This window comes from Sphaerodactylus townsendi, linkage group LG10 (genome assembly GCF_021028975.2).
Source record: "Sphaerodactylus townsendi isolate TG3544 linkage group LG10, MPM_Stown_v2.3, whole genome shotgun sequence".
NCBI classification, from domain to species: Eukaryota; Metazoa; Chordata; class Lepidosauria; order Squamata; family Sphaerodactylidae; genus Sphaerodactylus; species Sphaerodactylus townsendi.
The window spans coordinates 24,656,309-24,671,990 of NC_059434.1; the positions used below are offsets into that span (position 1 = coordinate 24,656,309).

Sequence of the window (15,682 nt, forward strand, 5' to 3'; positions counted from 1 at the left end):
GGAGATGGCTTCCATCTTTGGCCTGTACTGCTAAGGCATCTTTTAGGGGAGGGGAAGAAGAGGGGACATTGCTTCTAAAGAAACAGGCTCACCCTATCCCACCTCAGGTCTGGCTGATAATTGTATGTGTTTGCAATGGGTGAGGTATGTTCAATTTGTGGAGTGTAATGGTTTGGCAGGACAGGAATGGGGAAAAGGTAACAAAGAATGAAGTTGTGCAAGTGAAAGTAATGTGCTTAGGCGTTCTTTCAGTATGAAGTAAAATGCACCTTGGTGGCCATGGCTAACAACAGCAATCAGTATATCCCAGCCTCTCCTTCTGTGGTTTCCGTGTGCCTCATTTACTGTTTTCAATTGTAAAAGCTTCATGTGTAGAATGAGGTCACAGCGAGTGAAAGTTTCATGCTGTGCTGAAAGATGTGAGCTTTTGTAAGCCTGCAGCTACAACAGATCCTTCATACTGATTCTATTCCTCACCCACACTATGATTTCAGTCTGATTAAGGGCGAACAACATGCCGTGTTTTAGCAAGTGGTTTGGCTTGAGCTAAAGCAAGAAAGTGATCAAATCTGAGAACATATGTTTGAGAACTTTGGTCTAATGCACTGTTGCAAGCAACCTTATAAGCGGGAAGACAAAAATGTTTGTGTGAATTTAATAACACGTTTGCACTTATAGTGCCAGGTTGAAGGTAGTCTTTGAAGGAAATGGAGGATACCGTTAACCCCTAAAATGGAAGAGACCACTGATATTATGGGTGCTTACTCTAGAATTGGTCCCTGAAAATAGAATTTTAATAATGAACAAGGCAGGAAAATATTGATATATAAAAGCTATTCGCTATATTTGAAATTGCTTCCCAGCAGTGGCGTAGTGGTTAAGAGCAGGTGTACTCTAATATGGAGGAACCAGGTTTGATTCCCCACTCTGCCACCTGAGCTGTGGAGGTTTAAGTGGAGAATTCAGGTTAGCCTGTGCACTCCAACACACACCAGCTGGGTGACCTTGGGCTAGTCACAGTTCTTCTGAGCTCTCTCAGCTCCATCTACATCACAGGGTGTTTGTTACAAGGGGGGAAGGGAAAGGAGTTTGTAAGCCCCTTTGAGTCTCCTGTAGGAGAGAAAGGGGGGATATAAATCCAACTCTTCTTCTTCTTCCTCAGAGAAGAATTTGGAAATTTTCTGCTTCTTTGACACCTTTGTTCCTAATGAGGACCCAAACTTGCTTACATTATTCTCCTCCCCCACCCCACCCCACCCCACCCCATCCCCCATCCCACTTTATCTTCACAACAGCTCTGAGTGGTAGGCCATGTAACTGGCCCAAGGTCACCCAGAAAGCTTTCAAGACAATATGGTAACTCAAAACTCTGACCACTGCCCCACTAACCACACACTGGTTCAACACGTACCTTCTCACGTATCCTCTGGTTCAACACATACCTTCAGTACATTTGCACGATGTATCCTGCTAAGTTAGTTCCTGTTTGATCTTTCATTATATAACAGTTCCATATAAGCTATTTATGTAAACAGTAAAGTTAGGAAATATATGGCCAACACAAAGTCATGTTAAAATAAATGTGGGTTGTGCAGGAAATACAATAGCAGGATAAATCTTACTAGGACACAAAAACGCAAAAAGGACAGGTGGATGCCATTTATTCCAGAGACGTGACTTCGGAATAACTGAACACAGTTCTAATTTAGCAAGAGTAGAAATCTAGGTTATTTGAGAGATTAGAAGCCCTAGAAGCCAAATTTTGTTTTCAGATGGTCTGTGGAAGAATTGAGATAGAGTGACTTGTTCTGGCTTTTTAAAAGGACAGTTATCTTGATCTCATAATCTGTTGTGGGCATGGGAACTCTGGGGTGCATATGAAGCAACTTCCATTAAAGAATAAACGCAGAAGTCCTTGTGTGAGCCAAGATACTCCCTCCATAGCAAGTGGAGAAAACAAGGTTGCAGTTACCTGTAACTATTGTTCATTGCAGGCACAAATAGGATCACACACACTCAGGCCAGTTGCAGAGACAACGTTTCTCAAGGATTCTTGCTGTCTCTAACCCCCTTCCCTCTGGTGCATATCAGTATTTTCCCACCCAAACCAGCATGTGATGGAGATGGAAAGAGTGTTCCTCCCTCTCTTCACTACCACAGATATGGACCCACAGCTAGGGGTCCCACAGCAGGAAGGAAGGGATGTGTAATTTGCTTACCTTTTAAGAGGAGCCACTTGATGAACAACTGTGAGGCAGGAGTAAAAGAAGTACAACTTCCAGTTTCAAGTTTTCCAAGGCTTCCTGTACCCAATCCCTACATAAAAGGAGGAGAATACCAAGACACTAAAATCACTTAGGAGGATGGTGAGGGATCCTAGCGAAGCAATGATTGGAAGTGTTGCTTTTCCCCACAGTTGCATCACTCCTGAAGTCAACATCAGTAGTGTTGGGCTTTACAAACGTCAATCCCAAACACTACCAGCCCATGGTCATACAGCCTGGAAAACCCAAACCAGCCAGATTTTGCCATTCTCAGCATCTGTTCAGTATACAGTTGAAGATCTTCCACTGGGGATATTAGGCATGAGTCCAGAACAACCTTGACAGGTAACAGCTTCAATGGAATGTTGGAACTGACCTCCACAGGTTTGATGGCTTCCTCAGAGTTGGAAGCTACAGTGGCCTATTCCAATGAGTGCTGGAGGAATGATGTCGAAAGTTCCTGAAGAATGATGCCCTTGTCAGGGGAGGTTGAGTGGAACTGCTGGCTGGCTGGAGTAGATGATGGAGCCTGGTAAAATGGCATCAGTTCCAGGGCACATTGGACTGCCAGTATAAGGGAGATGAAACCAAGGGCTATGGAAACCATGGAATCTGAAGTGGGCTCCAAGCTAAAGGGGCTGCAGGACCAGGACAATCCAAAAATGTATTTCTCTGCTTCTTTACTGGATGGTCAGTTCTGGCAAGGGTGGACAAACATCTACCACTTCATCATCATCCAATGACTCCAGGTTAGGAGCCAAAGTCAGAGGTGGTGACAGTCTTTGAGGTAAGAGATAAGAGCTTCAGAGGTGGCTCTTAGGCAGTGATTCTGGGAAATTTCTTGGCATTGAACTTGGCTTCAGCACTGATGAACTGCTTGGTTCTGACACAGAACCTGAAGGTACTCATCCCAGTGAAGGAGTGGACAGCTGAACCTCTGGTTCCTTGACTTTCTGAAGGAGCTGGTCTTTCTCCAGAGCTCCAAGGGCTCTTTCCCACAGGAAGGCTTTAAAATGAGAATCTCTCTCTTGTCTAGCCTTTGAGCTGTCTACAGGTAGCATAGGCCCTGACATACCAAGATTCCCCCAGGCACATAAGGCAATGTTTATGTTTGTCAGGTGGTGCTAGCTTCATGCCACCTTCACTTTTCTTAAAAAGGACCATTGAAAAAGAAAGATTTTTTTAATATCGCCACACAACCAAAGTTCTGACTTGAAAAGGTTCGAGCTGGAGACGAGAGGGTTTCATCTCTGTAGCAGGGAAGATATGACTAAGGGAGGAGCACTCTCCCTGCCTCTGTCACATGTATGTTTGGGCGGGAAAATGTCAGCATGCACCAGTGGAAAGGGAGAGCAGCACCCTGATACCATTATAAAAGGATAGGATTCTTCGGAATCTCCAACAGCTGGCCTTGCCATGTGTGGTCCTATGTGGGAAAATACAGAAGCCTCGAAGATGAACAATTGTTCTAGCAGAAGCTGCATGTGAGCCTCAGAGCATTTACAGAGCTCTGAATTGGAGCAACGTGTGTGTGACTGTTATATAAAGATGACATGGTTACTGATATAGCAAAGGAGCTCAACTGTATTTGTGCTCCACTTTTTATTTATTTTTAAAACAGCATTAATTACACTACAGCTAAACCAACCATAAATGCAGCACCAGCTTTTTTTCTTCTGGTATTCTCCCAGATTATGTAGCAGTTATCTCTTCACCATCCCCACCTAGTTACGTATGGAAGCATTTCTAATTGAAGAAGTCATCATATCCACAAGGTCCTTCTTGGGGTTTTCTTCCAAATCAGTTTTGAGAGCCCCAGCCTCTGCCAACTTCCATTCAAGTTCTGGGATAAACAAACAGGTGTTAAGGTGAGCTGAAATATTAGCATCTTTAACAACAAAGAATAGAACAGTTAAGAAGAAGTTAGATAAGTATTTATGAGAGGGTATATTAGAGAGGCCATAGAGAAAGTAGCTATTTTGTAGAACTTGAAGTGTCAGTTTCTCCAATATTATTGAAGTAACCTAGAAATCAGCCATACAAGCATGTCTTCAGAAGTGACTAGCAATAGGTTAGTGGGGAAATGACCACCAACTGGTTCTAATGAGTTCCTCAAGTTCTACCATATAGCTTCCTAGTCAGCTCCTTGGCTTGAAGCCTACCAGGTGTCTACCATTGGTGGGAAAATGAATACAAAGATTCTCTAATAGTATTATTATTGTCCTAGCTCTTCAAGGAACTTACAATCATTGCTTGGGTGTACATTTTTTTCTGGCGGTTAATAATCAATTACAAGTAAGCTTTCCTAGCCTGGATGACCCAGGTTAGCCCAGTTTCTTGAGAATTTGGAAGCTAGCCATCGGCTAGAATTTGCATGGGAGACCACCAAGGAAATTCAGGGTTGCTACACAGAAGAAGTAATGGCAAAGCACCTCTGTTTGTTGCTTGCCTTGAAAACCCTATGAAGTTGCCACAAATCAATTGTGACTTGATGGCACTTTCTGCTACCAGATGAAATCTAAAAAGAAGTGTGTGTCTTTATCTTGATTAAAATGACAATCTTTATCCTGGTTAGAATTTTTATCTTGCCAATCTTTATCTTGATTAAAATGACAAAGGGCCACTGCCAACACTGCTTTCTCTTTAGGTTTTAATCACAGGAAGAGAATGTTAAGACAATAGCAGCATGACCGATGGCAAAACATAACCCAGCAGCTGACTGGAGGAACTTCAGCTTTCTAAACCTCTCCGTGGCAAGTAGCTGAGTCATCAGTACCAACAGCAGTATCATAAAATCACTTAATATGTCTATGAGATAGATTCTACAGAAAAGCTGGAAAGCAATTATAAGAGTGAAATGTACTTTCACTATAGAGTGTTCCAGTAGATAAGAAAGGCTGTGTTAACCACTGTAAGCAATGCCAATTCTGTTACTTAAAGAAAAAGCACTGGTGGAAATTGGCACTGTAGCTAACAGAGGCTGAGATCCCATTTACAACAAGGGCAACTCAAATCCCCTGCAAAGCGATACTGAAATTTAGAAAGAGAAAACACATCTCTAGTATTGATGGTGTTGGAAACATTCTAAAACAAGGTTCTGCTACCTAAGTATAAAGCCCCAGCTGTGGCCACGCCTGATGAGAAAAGCAGCAGAGAGGCTACTGCAGGGGTTTCCAGAGTGGTGTCTGTTGGTGACTACCACCACCTTTCCTGGGGCCAGCCAGGGCTTTTAGAAAGTGGGTGGGGTCCAGTGGGGTTTTTCCTCAGCAGGGTTTCTGATTGGCCAATTGAAATTTTATTGGCTGTGCAGATTTTTAAAACTTTTGCTTTGGCTGCAGCTGCCGCCACACCACAGGGATCTTTACTATGTGCCTGAAGGTAAGGTGCAGCTGCCATTTTATGACTTCCTCCACCTCCTGCGACTGGTATTTCGTGGCAGCCATTTTTTTGGCACCATGTCCACCAGGATTTCAAAGGTGCTCCCAGGCTCTAAAAAGTTGGGAACCCCAACAGGCCGCAGCAGAGAATCTGTGGGATATTTCGAAGCAGGACCATTGCAAAGGAGACTTTCTAAGGGGCAAGTTAAGGAAACAGGTGGTAGCTGTTTCCTTTGCACAAGGTTGAAAGGCTGTAGTAGAAAATGGGAGGGGAGTACTAACCCAGCACATCAGGATTCTATGTGCAACAAGGGCATTTTTGAACTCAAGCTTTTGTCTACAGATATAAGGACAGTCTGGCAGTTCAACTTGCTGAGAACATTCTGGAAGGGTCATTGCTCTAGAAGTCCACTGGCCACCTAGAGCAAGCTGAGACAGATGGCCCTTGTGAGGGTGACTGTAGGGCTGGTCTTCTTAGCTGGGACTTGGACTACGGCAATGACGACAAGGGGTAGGGTTGCCAGGTCCTACCTGGACAGTAGCGGGGCATGGGGTTAGGGTTAGGTAGGATGGACAAATCCAGATTAGGAAACTCCTGGAGACTTGGGGATGGAGCCTGAGGAGAACAGGGACCATAGTGTGTGTGTATGGGCGGGGGGGGGGGGTATAAGGTCATAATGTCCACCCTCCAAAGCAGCCATTTTCTCAAGGGAACTAATCTTTGTAGTCTGGAGATGAGCTGTAATTCTGGGCTATCCCCTGGTTCCACCTGGATGCTGGCATTCCTAACAAGGAGTGCCTGAGCCTACATATGCTGTCCTTCTTGCCGCAATTCAGGCCTGAGCTAAGGGATCCTGCTGTCCTGTCAGTAATGCAAAGGCAGACCTCTTGCTCCAGGGCTGTTGGAGGAAGAGGAGGAGGAGGAATTTGGATTTATACCCCTCTTTCTCTCCTGTAAGGAGACTCAAAGGGGCTACCTCTTCTCAGAACAGACACCTTGTGAGGTAGGTGGGGCTGAGAAGAGTTCTGAAAGAACTGTGACTAGCCCAGGGTCACCCAGCAGGGATGCTGGAGTGGTGAAACAAACCTGGTTCATCAGATAGGAGTCCACTCTTCATGTGGAGGAGTGGGGAATCAAACCCAGTTCTCCAGATTAGAGTCCACCTGCTCTTGACCTGGCTCTCAATCTGAGCAGACATCCAGTTTATTAAAAAAAAAAGAAATAAAAAGGTTTGGACGGTTACCTTCCACTGTCAGCTTTGTTCCTCCACATTCCGTAACTCCCAAGTACTTGCCTTTGATCTGTCCATTTTCATACACAAACAGTGTAGGCAAGCAACTGTCGTGGTAATTTTCTATACAGCTGCTGGCCACGGCTTTCACAAACTTGGTTTCGGGAAATTTTTGGGCCAGCAGGCTGAGATGTCTGTTGATCAGGGAACACATAGGAACTCTAAAAGAAATTCCAACAAGAAAAAAAAAATAACTCCTCATAGAACTCTCTGAAACACAAATATTCACGTATTCTTTCTTATGCGCAGGAATGCCACATTTTCTTGCCTAAGATATCCCACAGGGAAAGGGGAAAGTTTTATGTATTTATATAGTTCACCTTTCCTGCTGAGACTCAAGGCATATTACAGGACATGAAATAGTACAACCAGACAGCATAAGACAACCAATGAACTAAAATTACAGACTTAGAGAATAATGCAAACGATAAACTATCTAAGGCGAGGTGTAAGGCAAACGTATAATCTAAGGCAAAGTATAAACAGTATGGAACATGGATTACAAGGAATGAAGCAATGTGGAAAAGCAGGTGTTAGCTTCTGAGCTAACTAGTATTCAGATCTAAGTCTGAGGTGTGGTTTCTTACCATGTGACTATCCCTTTGAGCTCTGTTCCCTCCTAATAAATTCACCTAGATCCCCATCTGCACCGCTGCCAAAGCTATGACATATCCATGGTATATTGCTCATCAAAAGTTGATTGATTCCTAATTATTCCTAATCTGCAAATTTGAGCTTGAACACTCCTTGTTGTGCATCAGTTCTCAGCTGTGAAAAAGGGAGCTGCTCAGCTTCTCAGCACCGTGATACATGGCATGACAAATATTTGGTCTTAGAGCCAGCAAAAACAAATAGATCTAAGCACTCGACTGGCAAAACGCTCAGCCATCCAGGAAGCTCATCCTCCTACCAAACTGTCTTAAACTCTTTCACTGACAATGTTCACCAACAACATTTGAGTTTCCTGTTGTCGAGAATCTGAACATAGCAGCCACAGTGGTGAAAATGCATACTGGATTTTCCATTGGCTCACTTTCTCTTTCTGTCACACGTTAACAAACATTTCCAAGGGGCACACTTCAGAGAAAGAGGTGGGGCATCTGTTGAAGAATACCCCCACGTGCTAGATTTATCAGCCAGAGGAAGCCCAGATGAGAAATCTCAGTTTCCAACAAGATTTTGCCTCCTTAAGAACCTCAATTTCCTGTGGATAGCATATGAATACACAGTGTACTGAAGATATTTCTATGTACATTTCAGGGACAAACATCTGTTATCCAGAAGGAATGTACCTGGGACAGACAGCAATATTTACAACACAAATCCAGCAGAAATAATGAAAGCTGTCTGCATATTCAGGCAATCCAGAGGCGTAGCAAAGGGGGAAAGCGCCCAGTGTACCGGTGCGTCTTCCGTCCCAGAACACCCCCACCATGCCCCCAGAACGCCCTCGCCACACCCCTACAGGGGCACATGCCTGTGCATCGTGCACTCCCCGGTCCCCTTGGAGCTACGCCTCTGAGGCAATCACTCCAAAATAACCTTCTTGAGTTTGTATGAATTTTGTTTTCATTAAATCTTAAGAAAAGTGTCTGCACTATTTTGAAATCCTGATAATTACCTTGATTGATATAGATGAATGACAACCCACACATCTTTTGGGGCATTAGCCACTTCTTTGACATACTGTTCACCAGCAATTTCTTTGAGTTCTCCATATCTTTGTCTCTTCTGTAAAGATTTCAGTTCTTTTAAGCGTTGTTTCCTGATTAAGAAAAATCTTGTGTTTATCTCTTACATATGACATTGTTAACAAAATTTAAAAGAGTCTGCCAGTATATGGAGGACTATGGATTATGTAAGTTCCTTAGGGGGTTGGGTAATAATATGAGTAATAAGAGTGGGTTCGAATTTGCCACCTGTGTGGAGAGATCACTCATGTGACTTGACTGCCTCAAAATGTACACACAGAATCGTTTACATAAACATGTTCTCCATGTCGACAGTTTTTGTTTTCTGATGTTAAATTTCCACTACATTTTTGTTGATCCTGATAAATAAAGTAACACATTACTCTTTATGGATTTTCCCCCCATGGACCAGTGGGCTACCAGCAATCATGGATGGCCATCTGTCAGGAGTGCTTTCATTGTATATTCCTGCATGCCAGGGGGTTGGACTTGATGGCCCTTGTGGTATCTTCCAACGCTATGACTGTATGATTTTGTTGAAAGAACTGGTTTATTAGCTATCCAATAAATGGATTCTGTAACTGGAAGAAGATGGTCTCCTTACAAGACTTGGTTTATAGTCATGCTATTCAGTTTGGTTTCCATTCACTTGGCTGCTGGGTAGATCATCTAAAGCTATTCTCCAGTTTAATTAATATCAGGACTATGACGTTTTCCTAATACTATTTGCCTTACAAAGGAACACTAGTATTTATAGCCTATAGGGAGTGACTCAATTCTTTGCTTCAAGTTTCCTCTGGTGCAATTGGAAATTTGGTTTACAAGTCCACAACAAATACTGATCTTTATCTTCCTAAAGTTACAGGCTGCAGACAGTCTTTGGACTTTTTCACAGTGCCCTAAAAATGTCCCTCCTCCCCAGCTCCTACCTTCATACTTCTTTATTTTTGATCTAGCTTTATTTGAGTAATTTAAATGCTTTAGATATTTTTGATAGTATTGTTTCTCGATTGCATTTCCACTTGCTGCCATTCTGTTTATTGGTATGTGTAAAACCGGATAAATGTAAAATAACCACACAGTTTTCTACTGAAACATTACAGACAGAGTGCGGACTTAACGAAAATAAAATGAAAGCTGCTAGTTCACAAACACATGAGACTCATGGCTTTTATATATGAAAGCACTAGGTGGCGATACTCACCTATGCAAATCATAACAAAGAAAGAACAGAATGCAGTTTCCATATAATCGAAAGTAATTTATTCATTCCAAAAGGGCAGTTTTGTCACTCAGTTACAGCACAACCAAGTGGAGTCTTAAGATTTCTTAAAGACTAACAAATCTATTACAGCCCACTTCATCAGACCCGTGAAGTAAATTCTCTGTTGGCAGGTACGAACAGAGAAAAAAAGAGAGAGAATGTCTTTTCAGTATACAGTCCACAATTTCATAGCTTTCTGGACCCCACCAGTTACAATTTCTTTCTCTGTATTAAAGTATTTATATCTGCCAACAAAAGGACACATTTCATAAAGTGAACTTTGTTGCATGGAAACTAATGGCACAATACATCTACATTGGTGGAGCAACAGTCTCTGGGAGTAGCAACAGAGTTCTGGGATTGGAATGACAGCCCCAGGGATAGCAGAAGTTCTCTGTAATTCCAGTCCCAGAACACTTCTGCTACTGCCTGGGATGGCCATTCCATTCTGGGGCTGTCATTCCAATCCCACATCACCGATTCCAGGGGTTGTCATGACATTCTGGGGGTATTTATTCCAGTGACAGAGCAGTCTACATGAGTCCAGAGAGCATCATTCCAATCTGAGGGTTGTTATTCCAGACCTGGGGCAGGTCTCTCGAAATCCATTCCTCATTTGTCTCCCAATTTTTGTTTGCAGTAATATATTTCAACAGAGCCCACGCAAGTCGACTGGCATTCCTGGCTCCCATTATATCCGACGAACCTTTAGGCGTCTCCCATTGTTGGCATTCTTGTCATTCATTTTAGTACATCACATCCCAGTTCACTATTTACTCAGCCATAGAAGAATAAAAGCACTTGGCCCTTCCTGCCCCCCGCCCCCTCCAACACAAACACACACGCAAAGGGAGGAAAAGAAGAAGAGTTGGATTTATATCCCCCCCCCCCTTTCTCTCCTGTAAGGAGACTCAAAGGGGCTTACAATCTCCTTTCCCTCCCCACACCCACAACAAACACCTTGTGAGCTGGGTGGGGCTGAGAAAGCTCAGAAGAACTGTGGCTAGCCCAAGGTCACCCAGCTGGCGTGGGTTGGAGCGCACAAGCTAATCTGAATTCCCCAGATAAGGCTCCCCAGGCAAAGCGGGGAATCAAACCTGGTTCCTGCAGATTTTTAACCACTATGCCACTGCTGCTCCAGCAATTTCCAGTAAGAACAAACATTTTAGGAGATCTGTTTGGAAAGGGCCGACATCTTGTTCATTTTCTGCGTGAAGCTGCAGTAGTAGGGTTGCCAACTTCCAGGTGGACCCTAGAGATCTCCTAGATTTACATTTGATCTCCAGACAAGTTAGATTAGCTCCTTGGAAGAAAATGGCTATTTCAGAGGTTGGATTCTGTAACAATACATATGGGTGAGGCCTCTTCACAAACCCAGTCTCTACCCCAAAATCTATAGGAATTTCTCAACAAGAGTTGGCAGCCCTATTAACAGCTTCCTTTTTTTCTGTTCTAGCCCACTCTATGGCCGTTTCTGCACGGCGGCAGAAACAGCTGTCCACCAGCATAATTAATGGCGGTAGACACACAAGACCATTCGCACGGTCTCGTGCAAGCAGCGGCGAGGCTTCTGCAACCCGCAGAGCCACCCGTGGGTCATCCCATCCACCTACCTCTCGTTCCTGAACAGCTCTGGACAGCTGGAGGGACACACCCATGCTGCCCTCTGACCTCCGGGGGTAGATGTACGGGAACACTGGAGGGGCCAAAAGTGGAGCCCTCATGCCGGTGCTCTTCGCACTGTGCCGGTGGGAAGACACTGCTTTTGAAAAACCTCATGAATAGAGCCCCAGGGACAATGTTTTTACCGTTCCTAGGGTGCTATTTTCCGCCCGTGCGGAAACAGTTTAAGGCTTGGAATGAACTGGGGCAGTCTAAAACACTGGCTGGGATTAAAGGAACTGATTTATCACAAGCACCTCACCCTGTAGGATCAATGCCCTACAGAGAAGGCCCCTTCCGCACATGCAGAATAATACATATTCAATCCACTTTCACATCTGTTTGAAAGTGGATTTTGCTATTCTGCACAATAAAGTGCACTGAAAGTGGATTGAATGTGCATTATTCTGCATGTGTGGAAGGGGCCCAAGAGAAGTCTTGCATACCTGTACATTTCCATAGCTTTCATGTCCTCCTCATCAAAGTCATCTTCAGCTTCTTTGAGCTGTTCCAAACTCATCTTTTCGTATGGCTTCACTAAAAAGCAAAAGAGTGAAATTACTGAAGATCAGAAGCAAAGCTATTTTTTTTTTGTAACCAAAGGACAGGGAAGAAAAATAATCCTTCCTTTTCGTAACTGCAAGAAAACACCTGGCAATGATAATCATCCAGAGTCGAAAGGCAAAGGAGTGGCTGAGCCTGAAATCACACTCACACGCTGAAAGGACAGACAGGCTGGGTTGCTGAGGTAAATCGGTCAATTCAAAAAGCAATGTACGTAAAGAAAAAACAGCATTAAATTATTATTATTCAGGGTTATTGTTTTTAGAGCACTTCATGTTACTCAAGGGATTTCAAACACAGGACAAGGAATGTATATATAATCATGGGCATGGTGTGATTGCTAAGCTGGTGGTACACCAACCAGAAAGCTTTCTTCTGTAGCGTGGCTCAAACAACAACAAAAGATCAACATTTCTAGATCCAGACCAGGACACCCTGGTGTAGCGAGAGGTGGCATGAGGGGGCTAGGGGTGGAGCAAGAAGTATTAAGCTAGTCCCAGCCCAGGCAAAGCCTGCAGTTTAAGGTTAGGCTCAGCCTGGCTGGGTCCAGCTTTAAACTGCAGGCTTTGGAGGTAGAGACCACAGTTTAAAGCTGGAGCCGGCCAAGTTACCACAGGCTTGAACTCTGCCCCCTCCTGAACTCCACATGGAGTTGAAGGTGCATCTCAGTGTTGGGCACGGCTTGCCCTGGGCACCATCTTAAGCAGATTCCACATCACACCTGAGCATCCTGAGCCATGGGTTGAAAATCAGGCTGTAATGGAACAATTTTGGGGTTATTGGCTGCAGTTTTGAAGACCATGCAAACAGAGTCCCTATCTTCAGAATGTTGAAAAGGAAAAACATTTATTTCCCCAAAGCATGATTAGAAGGGCTTCTAATTTGGTGTTTCAGACACTCAAGGTTTCTATTTACAGTTATTGTGCAAGTAGTGTCTCTGAGTTAAATGGTCTTGGAACAATACTCAGAATCGGGCTGGACTGTTACTTCAAACTGAAGGTAAAGGATCAACTGTTTGAGGGTTCCTCTCGTTAAAACTTACTAAGACAAGGCTCTGCTAAGCTAGCCACTAATGTCAGCTTTCTTCGGGCATTTTTGATATGTGGGTGAATTCACAAGCTTGATTCCTCCACCTGTTTTCTCAAATGGTATAGTAACAAGACGCTGACATTATCTGCCTTATTCTGTGTGTGTAAGAAAGCCTTCTACTCTATGCAAAATCTACCAGGCAGGGATGTCTTCGCTTTTGTTATGCAGTATGGCCTAGTCAGTGGTGGGATCCAAAAAATTTAATAACAGGTTCCGATGGTGGTGGGATTTAAACAGTGGTGCCGCCGGCCGCACACACGCACCTCCAGTCCCTATTGGGCAGGGAGGTTGCTTTAGTAACCCCTTCTCGGCACTCAGAAAAAATTAGTAACCACTTCTAGAGAAGTGGTGAGAACTGGTTGGATCCCACCTCTGGGCCTAGTGCTCTGCTGAAATGAAATGTTAATGTTAATTTAAATAACTTTTACCTTCTGCTTCTTTCTGTAAACGTAAAACCATTTCTTCAATTTCATCCTTAACAACTTCTTTTGGTGGCAAAATCCCAAAGTCTTGTAATATGTCATTCCATTCTGTATCTTCGTTTGGATCCTATTTATAGATAAAATCCAAACTATCATTCACACTCTTGTTTATTATTTATTTATACCCCATCTTATACTCCCCACTGAAGATCCAAAGCAATTTAAATAATTTCCCTCCCCTATATTTAATCCCCACGCATCAACTCTGAGGAGTAGACTAGGCAAAGTGTGGAATGGTCCAATACTACCCAACAAGCTTCCATGACTGAATGGAGATTCAGACTGGGATTTCCCTCATCATAATGCAATGCTCTAACCACTGTGCCACACTGATATTCCTCACATGTTTGCTCCAGGTCATATTTATGTCCATTCCTCACCAACATACCCAAGCTTTAAGAACAACAGGTAAGACCTTCTATCCTTCATTGTTTGTTGATTAACTTTGTGGAGTTAAAGAAAAGACATTGGAGAGCTAGCATGGTGTAGTGGGTAGGAGCAGTGGACTCTAATCTGGAGAACTGGGATTGATTCCTTCCTTCCTTCCTGCCTGCCTGCCTTCCTTCCTTCCTGCCTGCCTGCCTGGCTGCCTAACAAGGTGCCAGTGGCAGGGAAGGTGATTGCAAGCATTTTTGAGAACCTTATGGTAGAGAAAAAGCAGGGTATAAAACCAACACTTCTCCATTGGCAAAAAGAGAATGTGGTCACATAGACAGATGGTGGAAAAAGCTGATTCAGTGATTTCTGTTGCAGGAAAACAAAACTTGTTTAGACTTGTGGTGCATGTCCATATCGAAAAAGTATCCGCGTGAAATGAATTAGGTAACTTGAACTGCTTGAACCAATAGAAGAGTCCTTATTTGTTGTGATAACAACCTAAATCCAGTCAGCTTTAATTTCCAACCATTGCCTCTACATTTACAACATAAAAACTTGCATTGGCGTAGTCAGGGTGTATTTTCCTTTGTCTTTAGGGATTGGGCCCATGCAGCTGTTTTATTTTTTTAATGATTTTTAAATAACATTTTTAATTCATTTTAATGGCTCTATGCTTCACATTTTGGTTCCTGAACTTCTGCATATTTTTACCACAAAATAATTTAAAATATTTCTAACCAGTTTTTTTCCCCCCATATGGGAGACAAATACAAGATGAACTGAGGTAAGGTTAGCAGGACTCAGAGGAGGTCCTTTCCAGGTTTTGCTCCCAAGCTGAGGAACTCCTGAGGTAAGATTAGAACCTTCCCTTCAAGCCTTCTGGAGCAAATTAAATATGCTGTTTCTGAAGACATTTTGATTTATTTCTCTCCTGTGTTCTTTGGTTGTTTTATGGTATTTTATCCATTTTGTCATATAGATTTTAAACTAGAGAGTCAGACTAAGCAGAACCAATCTTGAATCTCCTGTCTGCCCTGGAATCTCATTGGTTGATCTTGGCCCAGTCTCAGCCTAACCTATGCCACAGGGTGATTGTAACGTAAAAGCCACTTATATATAAGTTCTACTTTCTGCGCTGCCACCAATAATATTTTTCCTTATATAGCCCACTCAATACTGATTTTCCCCAGACACCACCCTTTGCGGGGAACACACAGACACTGCCAGACAAATAATAAAGACTGGAGAGGTTTTTATAATGAACAAAACTGAAAACTTTTATTTGCGGTTTAACAGAGGCTTCTCAGGTAAACTGGAGAGGTTTAACGCTTGTTGGTTTCAGAATAAGTTTGTCTTAAGATGTTACTTCAGATTCATATGCACATCGACACACGCAGGTGTCTCTTAAGGGAAGATTTAGCTTTGAACTAATAAATTCCCTTACGCACACAGACACTATTCCTCACTGCTCCAATACCCACTGATCACACCCAAGCACACAGTCCAAGCCCAGGAGATTCTGGCACGCTTGGCATCCCTCTCTCCCACTAGTCCTAATATGCCAAGCTTCACTGCCTCTGGACTGGCTTCTCCCAGACTGGTGATTCTGGTGATACACC

General features: G+C 43.3%; 1 protein-coding gene across 1 annotated transcript; it reads right to left on the reverse strand.

Annotated features, from left to right (window-relative positions):
* Positions 1–3,872: 3,872 nt before the first annotated feature.
* PDCL2 (phosducin like 2) lies at positions 3,873–14,071 on the reverse strand. Its single transcript, XM_048508729.1, has 6 exons — positions 13,934–14,071; positions 13,632–13,752; positions 11,997–12,087; positions 8,555–8,698; positions 6,886–7,094; positions 3,873–4,107 (listed from the first exon to the last, which is right to left on the reverse strand). Exons 1-6 carry the CDS (start codon positions 14,069–14,071, stop codon positions 3,989–3,991), a joined length of 822 nt encoding a protein of 273 aa, XP_048364686.1. The 3' UTR covers positions 3,873–3,988.
* Between the last annotated feature and the right edge of the window lie 1,611 nt (positions 14,072–15,682).

What these genes read in the sequence shown, in the direction of transcription:
- PDCL2 (XM_048508729.1), bottom strand. Translation starts at nt 14,071, where the DNA reads ATGTTGGTGAGGAATGGACATAAATATGACCTGGAGCAAACATGTGAG. An exon ending in TTTACAGAAAGAAGCAGAAG is followed by an intron (nt 12,088 to 13,631) that starts GTAAAAGTTATT and finishes TTTGCTTTTTAG; the next exon opens with TGAAGCCATACGAAAAGATG. An exon ending in ATTCATCTATATCAATCAAG is followed by an intron (nt 7,095 to 8,554) that starts GTAATTATCAGG and finishes AATTTCTTTTAG; the next exon opens with AGTTCCTATGTGTTCCCTGA.